The following is an 8011-nucleotide window of genomic DNA, read 5'->3' on the forward strand; positions in this document are numbered from 1 at the left end:
ACCAAAGTTCTTCATGGACTTTCAATGGATGTGAGTCTCTCGTTTACCCATCTCACGACTACCTACTGACATTTCCTAGATCAATCCATCTCAGTTTGTTGCTGTTTGCGGTCCCAGTGGCTGCGGTAAATCAACCCTGGTATCTCTACTTGAGCGATACTACGATCCTGTATCTGGCAAAGATCTGCGTTTGGTGAGCAAGACGTCAAGGGATGTTTCGCCCTCGCCTCTACCGCAAACGAGATGTCCCATGGTTCAGCAGGAGCCTGTCCTCTACGAAGGAAACTGTACGAGAGAACATCTTGATGGGACTTGATGGTGAAATTGACGATACATCTGACGAGCGACTCAACGAGGCTGCTCGACAAGCCAATATCCTCGACTTTGTCTCTTCCCTTCCAGAGGGATTCAACACTCCATGCGGTGCACGAGGCACAGCATTCTCAGGCGGCCAACGTCAACGAATCGCCATTGCTCGTGCTCTTATCCGCAAACCGAAGCTGCTGCTTCTCGATGAGGCAACTTCGGCGCTTGATACACACTCGGAGCAACTCGTCCAGGAGGCACTGGAACAGACGAGAAAGGAAAGCGGATGCAGTGTGATTGCGGTTGCTCATCGACTTTCGACTATTCGAAATGCTGATGTCATCTTTGTGCTTGTTGGTGGAAAGGTTGTTGAGGTGGGAACGCATGAGGAACTTCAGGCTAAGGGAGGCGTGTACGCGGATATGTGTCAGGCTCAGTCACTAGATAGAGAGGCCTAGGGATAGACCTTTTGTTTTGTTTTGCATTTAGATTTAGACTTCTGTACCCATCTAGAGAGCTCATCTAGCTCCTTTCAGTTACATTCTCTTTGTTACGTTTCTTAATATTAGTGTTTTTATTTAAACTTTCTTAAACGATATCCTACAGGGTAGGTTTAGTCTGACCTGAGAGCAGTGACATACAACCCCTGCATATAGTTTGGACTGCTCGCTTCGCCCTGTCGGAGCGGTCGGTACACTAGTGAGCACAGAAAAGGTTCTGAAACGTGCAATTAAGCCTATTCTTAAGCATCCTACACTAACGATGTTTGCAACAAGCACATGGGACCTTACAGCGATGACATTCCTCTTATACTCTATCAAGCCAACTCATCTAAGATGGATTTCCGTTTTACCTAACAGGCTGAATTACTTCAGACGGAAAAGTCCACATTTGCTGCAACATAATGCCACGAAAGGGTAGTAACAAAACTCTTATCCGTAGAAAGCGGAACATGACCTGGATATAGAAGGTAACAAAATCTAGAAACGTCGGAACCTGGCTCGCCGAACCTGGTAATAGTGGAGCTTAATGCTGGCAAGTCTCCATACAATGCTGGAGGTTCAGAAGGAATCCAATACCGGTAGTTGAGTCAGATAAAGTGTGGCTTAGAAGATCATACCCCTTGAGGGATATTCCCCTTTGAGACAGGGACGTTTGCATGATGCCGTTGTCGTAAGTTTGGTGATTGCGACCTTTCCATAATAGGATGGAAGTTACTGCTGGAAGGATTGTATCACAGTGATAACCGTGCTGTAGGAATGTTGCATTTTAGCCTGTTAAAGCTAAGGTGAGTTATGACAGGGTTTGTAGGTCTCCCCCTGCAGCCCACCACTACAAAGGGCCGAAGCTTAATCCCGTGTATTACTTCAAACTGCTCAAAGTCAAACAGGGGCAGTAAGACATAAATACAATGAAATCACCCATATGAGTTGATTTCATTCTCTCAAGCGTTGACTTTTATCAGCTCTGCAATCATGGCATCTCCACGCTCTCTCCGACGTTTTGCCTTCGCCTCTCTCGTTTCACTAGCTTTTGCTCAGAACAAGGCTGAGGAATTGACCAATTGTCTCGACAAGGCCGGCGTGCGAAACGTCATCGAGTCTGACAGTCAATGGGCCGCAGAGACAACTCAGTTCCAGAAGCGTATTCGTCCCCAGCCTGCTGCAATTGCGTTCCCTGAATCTCGCGATGAAGTCGCCCTTGCGCTAGAATGTGCGCGAGAGGCTGATGTCAACGCAAATGCCCTTGGTCCTGCGCACTCGTTCCAAGGAAATGGCTTCGGAAAGCCTGGGAACTTGGTCATCAACATGGCTGCGTTTGACGACGTCAAGTATGACTCAAAGACCACCCTCATGACCTTCGGTGGCGGCACTCATGTTGGACCTGTTGCCAAGTACCTTTGGGACACTGCTGGACGCCATGTTCCTCACGTCCGTGGTGCCCATGTTGGTGTCACTGGATCCAGTATTGGAGGCGGCTTTGGTACCACCTCACGTTATCTTGGCACTCCCATGGACAACATTGTCGAGGTTGAGTACATGCTGTACAACGGCACCGTTGTCAAGGCTGGAAAGGGCTCCGAGCTCCTTTGGGCTGCTCAAGGTGCTGGAGCTTCCTACGGTATCATTCTCTCCATGACTACCAAGACCTTCAAGCCTGAGTTCGACAAGGCTATCAACTTCACACTCTCTATGGGCGATCTCAGCCCCAGAGACGGCGCCAGGGCTCTCGTGGCCATCCAGGACTATGCCACCAGCAAGGACTGCCCTGATACCTTTGCCTTCCGATGGAGCTTGATGGCTCCTCCTTACGATGGCACTGGATACTTCTACGGCAACCCCGACAGCTTTGACAGCGTTATTCGTCCTCTTGTTAACAAGCTCAAGACTATCAAGTCCGCCGTCGAGGTCAAGAAGACTGTCCTTCCATGGTGGGACCTTGAAGTCGCTGTTGCTGGTGCTGGCATGAACCAGCCCGACGGCGGATTCCTCGGTGGCCGAGCATTCTACACTCAATCTCTCACCACTACGACCGACCACCCTCTCAGTCTTGAACAAGCTCAGATTCTTTTCGAGAGCACAACACTGGCCTTCAACCGAACTGATCTGACAAAATTCGCCTACCTTGATCTCTGGGGCGGTGTCTCCCGCAACATCAAAGATAGCGATACAGGTTATGCTCATGGCAGAAACCTGTGGTTAATTCGCTGGGACGCCAACTCTGTCAACCCTTCCAGCTTCCCTGCCGACGCTATTCCTTACCTGCGAGGTCTGATGAAACCATTTGAGGATGCTCTTGTCAAGGGCGGCTCCAAGCTTCGTGGCTTCGTCAACTATGCTGATACCGAGCTTACTGAGAAGGAGTGGAGTTCACGTCTCTATGGTGCAAACTATGAGCGACTTAAGAAGATCAAGGCCAAGATTGATCCTGAGGGTCTGTTTATTGGTCACAAGCAATCTATCCCTCTGCCTTGAGCTTTCAAGGGAAGGCAGCAAATGTTTATTATATATCGTTAGTTCATAGAAGCAACATATTTTAGCTCAGAAATCAAATGGAAAAGGATATCGAGTTTGAAAAATTAAATTATAAAAATAAGTTCATGTTGTCTAGTTTTCACGTCTGCAAGTAAAATAGATGCTCCAAGTTTCACGAAGGGTACAGTCAATGGCCCAATTAGGTAGTAAGTGGGCCAGGAGCGCTAAATGGCTTATATAGTTGGCTCGTTTTATCAAAGCTTAATTTTGCTATCCTGAGGGCGCAAGTTCAACTCGAATCATCTTATTGATGAAATTCTACAGATGTCGAAAAACAGATTCGTGTCAAGAACTAAAAAGAAAAGTTTGAGGCACACCGGATTTGAACCGATAACCTTCAGGAATCTCCGTGCTTAATAGCTGGAATCTGACGCGCTACCGTTGCGCCAGCGCCCCACTGTTGGAGAAAAGAATCACAAAGAAAATTCATAATGGTTTGACTCCCGTTGGGCCTAGGAGTATTCGTAGTACAGTCGTTACATATCAGCGTTACGAGATGTCTTACAAGGCTGGGCCTTTTTAAAACTCTGCATTTACTATAGACTTTGCCTTTCGAAACTATTAGACTATATATAAGCCATGGCTGGAGTATCTTAACGCCCCCATGAGCTAACACAATATTGAAATCACGAACTGGACACAGAAGTAATTGGCAGGCTAGGTCCAAAACCTTGGTTGATGACAAGATTTAGGTAAGTTTAGTATAGGTTTAGAACAACTAGTCACTCTCGGCACCATGCTTCAAGATGTGAAATTCCTTGAGGATAGGTAGGGACCAGACAAAGCGCGGCATTTTTCTTGAAATAAGGTTGTATCGAATAAGCATATTCCCCTGCCTCCCCCTGCCTCCCCCTGCCTCCCCCGCTCCAACGTCGTCACGGACTTTCAAGCATGCCATAATGCCGTCCAATCCAGGAATGTCAACATCATAACAAGCATAATGACGACAGCCAATCTCTTTTAGCCTGATGATAACTGGACCATTCGTAAGCAACACCTATCCTAAATCGTTGTATATATTCCCCTCCTCCTTGTTACCGTTCCACTTCAATATCTTACGACCTTACAAGCCATCATAATGAAGTTCTTCCAGCCCATTGCCGTCTTTCTGTCTCTCCTCACCTCTATTGCCCCGAGCAGGGTGATGGCGGCCGAAGAATCGGCAGCGAATCAACATCAGAAGGGCGAAACTGTGAAATACCAAGGATGTCAGTATTCCCTCACACATAGTTTTCACTGAGTGCCTAATTGACTATGTACAGTGAATCTCTATGTATCTAAGCCCGGAAGGTTTAACCTTGGCCATAAGAAGCCTGGAAAAAGAACTGGTGTTCTTTTTCTTACCGATGTCTATGGCATCCAGCTGAAGGAGAATAGAGAGTGAGGTTGCCCCCTGCATTTGACTTTTCTCTACTGATCTAAAACAGGCTGGTCGACAACTTCTCCAAAGAAGGCTTCGTCGTTGCTGCGCCAGATCTTTTTCAGGGTAACCCAGCAAGGGAAACTCCCGACTTCAACATCACCGAGTTCCTTGCCAAGCACCCCCCAAGTGTCACTGACCCAATTGTTGCAAAAGCAATCAACTACCTACGCAATGAGCTCAAAGTGAACTCCATCGCTGCAACAGGCTATTGCTACGGTGGACGTTACGTCTTTCGCTCACTTGGTCAGAACGGCAAAGTTGATGTTGGCTTCACTGCTCATCCCAGTCTCTTAGCTACTGAGGAGATTGAGGCTGTCAGAAAGCCCGTGTCCATCGCTGGCGCTGGTCAGTTTCGCCACGTAATAATAAAATAAAATCAAAAGCTAATATGGATCTAGCCGAGGATCAAATTTTCCCCCAGCCCAGGCAAGCAGAGACTGAAGCTATCCTCACCAAGATAGGCAAGCCTTTCACCTCGGTTCTGTACAGTGGTACTACTCATGGTTTTGCTGTTCGTGCAAATGCATCGAACCCGCAGCAAGTCTTTGCTAAAGACGAAGCGTTCTATCAAGCTGTTCGTTTCTTTAATGCATGGGACTAGTTCACAGTCTACAAGTTGCAGATCATGACCTCTTCCAATCATCAGCAGAGGCATTTCCACTTTCCTTCTCTTGCACGGAGTCCTGGCACATGACAAGGACTATGCATCATATAGTTACCTAATAACGATCTCCATATTTTCCAAAGCCACAGCCAATTCCGTTTGAATCTAGATTGGTCTGAGACAAACTAGCTCTCTATATACACCGTGATCCATATTCGTGAAGATGATCAAAATCACCAAAACATCTCATGACGTCCATGATGCCAGCAACAATGACGAAAACATGAAGCATCTGGTGACTCTGTCCCACGATATCGAGTGTCACTGGAAAGAATCTCTCAGGCACCTGTTGCAAAGGAAAATATTAGTAATCGACGAGGCTCAGGCGAATAAATAGGATGTCAGTTGCTGTCCGTAATCCAGACTCAACTTACTCTATGAGCGTAGGCAACGACGCCAATACCTTTAAACAAAGCCACATATAGTACCAAATCAATGCCATTCTATACTTTTGGACATCCTAGCTTTACTTCATCACAGTATGGATAATAGGTGCAAAGCCGCTAGTTCCTCAAACGCAGAATAGAGGGCTCCACGAACAGCCTTCGCTTTGGCAGTTCGGAATCTCGGTGCATTGTGAATAGTGCACACAGTCCAGCGAGAATTGACACTAAGCCCCAGTAGATATTACGCAGTAAGTGATCGCAAACGAAACCATAGTATAAAAGGGGAATCATGGCGCTATATATGAGGATAAAAATACCGATATAGTCGAGCTAACCGCTGAGATGATGAGCGTGAGAAGAATGGTTTGAGACTGCGTGATAGATTTATGATTGTCAGGCTCAGATTAGTTCAAAGTGACTGAGAGGTAGGGGTTTACGTTGCGAATAAGAAGAAGCATATGGTTACCCCAGTGAAGTATATCGTGCATACTGCGATGTTTTCGCGAGTAGCAACCTTGTATCGTGGAGGAATCTTAGTGTTAAAGACGTAAACAGGAATAACCAGAAACAAATCATAACCTAGGATATGGGACCAGACACTGACTTGACACGTGAGTGTGAGGAGACATGCTTCTGGGAAGGATTTACCTGTTTCATTGTGTATAGCACATATGCTTTGGACACTTCTCTTGATGGAATTGGGAGGGGCTCTGTAGCCTGTCTGAATAGACTCATTTTCACTTTTAGATGAAACAATCAGCTGGATGAGTGCTATGTGTACAGAACACTCACTGCAGCCACTCCCGTCAGTTGTCACGATCTCTGTGTCAGCAATGTTTAAGTAGTGATACTGATGAGGGCGAGATGCATACGTATGTCTGCTATGCGCAACCCTGTATCAACCCATTTCCCCCAACGGTAGCAACATCGTCCTGCATGTGAGAAGCTTCCTCTACCGCACCAGTAGGTGGTTGAATTGGAGATACGAGTCCTCCAAGACAAACCCCCGGAACATCCCCCGAGGCGTCACAAATGGACAGAGTTGCACAGCCTCTATGTTTGTGCGGGTGGCTTTGTCATTGACGTTGATGAAGGCTTGGATTTTTTTCCAAATTCCCACGCAGAGGCTAACATGCTCACCATCTGCAGTTCTTCTTCTGGCTTAATGTGGTCATCTCCCCGACGTGGATCCGAGCGACATCAAAGACAATCCACAACAGACAGTCTGGCCAAAGCTATCGTTTTACTCCAGGCAATATGGTTTCTGATACAGATCATCGCCCGAATTGCACAGAAACTACCATTTTCGCTCCTCGAAGTCAACACCATTGGTCATGTTCTCTCGTCATTTATTTTCTCTGGTGGCGGAAGCACCGGCGATAATCGTAAACTCCGACAAAACATGAACTGAACTTACATATGTCAGGCTGAGGCTTAAAAGACGGAAGATGCCGACCAAAGAGTTCGGGATAAGACGAACCAAGTCTGGCTAGTGATGAAACCCTGTTGTGTACACCGCTTACGCATATTTGGTCTCGTAGTTAGTGGCTAATATTCTGACAGAACTAGTTCTGAAAAGGAATATGCTCGGGCTTGCCGGACTTGTTACGATTATCCAATTGGCTTCCGAACCCTGTGGCGAACAATTTAGTTTGTTATTTGAGTTATAATCAAGGCCACGATAATGCATTATCAGAATAAGGATTTGTCACTGTGTGAGACTCACTTCTGATTGGCAGAAACTTTAATTTACTTGCTGTCGTGTGTGAACAGACTTCGCAGGCTGGCTCAGCCGTTATGTGTACTAACGAACAAATATGAAATAAGGATATAAAGCAGCCTTGAGCTGCTGCAATCCAGTCTGGTTGATCTGTCATTAACTCAAACCCCTTCCTCTTTCTTCAACACCCATATTCCTACCACAATGTCCGAGCATCCAACGGCAATCCCCAAAGGGTCTTGGGTTCTTGTGACAGCCGCCAATGGTCACACTGGGAGTCACATTGTCTTCGAGTTGTTGAAGAGAGACTTCAAGGTCCGCGGCACTGTTCGAGACTTAAAATCAAGCCAGTGGCTACTAGAGGATGACTTTGTTTCCAAGTACGCCGAACGCGGCCATATCGAGCTTGTAGTTGCCGATACGACCAAACCCCATGACTTCGACAGAAGCCGTTCAGGGTGTCGCAGCTCTCATCAA

At 46.7% G+C, this 8011-nt stretch overlaps 4 protein-coding genes and 1 non-coding gene across 5 annotated transcripts in view; 4 read left to right on the forward strand and 1 right to left on the reverse strand.

The window, feature by feature from the left end:
- Positions 1–316, forward strand: part of FOXG_03534 (ATP-binding cassette sub-family B member 8, mitochondrial precursor) — a gene marked incomplete at both ends in the record, with an annotated part of 3670 nt that extends 3354 nt beyond the window's left edge. Inside the window, one exon of the mRNA XM_018381306.1 lies at positions 80–316. Coding sequence (XP_018237762.1) covers positions 80–316 — 237 coding nt within the window. The remainder of the gene's footprint in view (positions 1–79) is intronic.
- A 1367-nt stretch (positions 317–1683) lies between these two features.
- FOXG_03535 (uncharacterized protein) lies at positions 1684–3445 on the forward strand. The gene has a single exon (XM_018381307.1). The coding sequence runs from the start codon at positions 1782–1784 to the stop codon at positions 3279–3281; it is 1500 nt and encodes a 499-aa protein (XP_018237763.1). The 5' UTR covers positions 1684–1781; the 3' UTR covers positions 3282–3445.
- A 203-nt stretch (positions 3446–3648) lies between these two features.
- Positions 3649–3737, reverse strand: FOXG_18578. Its single transcript has one exon. It is a non-coding gene; the product is annotated as a tRNA-Trp (tRNA).
- Positions 3738–4219: 482 nt separating this feature from the next.
- On the forward strand, positions 4220–5591 carry FOXG_03536 (uncharacterized protein). The gene is made up of 4 exons (XM_018381308.1): positions 4220–4549; positions 4604–4721; positions 4769–5109; positions 5163–5591. Exons 1-4 carry the CDS (start codon positions 4420–4422, stop codon positions 5363–5365), a joined length of 792 nt encoding a protein of 263 aa, XP_018237764.1. The 5' UTR covers positions 4220–4419; the 3' UTR covers positions 5366–5591.
- Positions 5592–7738: 2147 nt separating this feature from the next.
- Positions 7739–8011, forward strand: part of FOXG_03537 (uncharacterized protein) — a gene marked incomplete at both ends in the record, with an annotated part of 1198 nt that continues 925 nt past the window's right edge. Inside the window, one exon of the mRNA XM_018381309.1 lies at positions 7739–8009. Coding sequence (XP_018237765.1) covers positions 7739–8009 — 271 coding nt within the window. The remainder of the gene's footprint in view (positions 8010–8011) is intronic.

Source organism: Fusarium oxysporum, chromosome 8 (genome assembly GCF_000149955.1).
Source record: "Fusarium oxysporum f. sp. lycopersici 4287 chromosome 8, whole genome shotgun sequence".
Taxonomy (NCBI): Eukaryota; Fungi; Ascomycota; class Sordariomycetes; order Hypocreales; family Nectriaceae; genus Fusarium; species Fusarium oxysporum.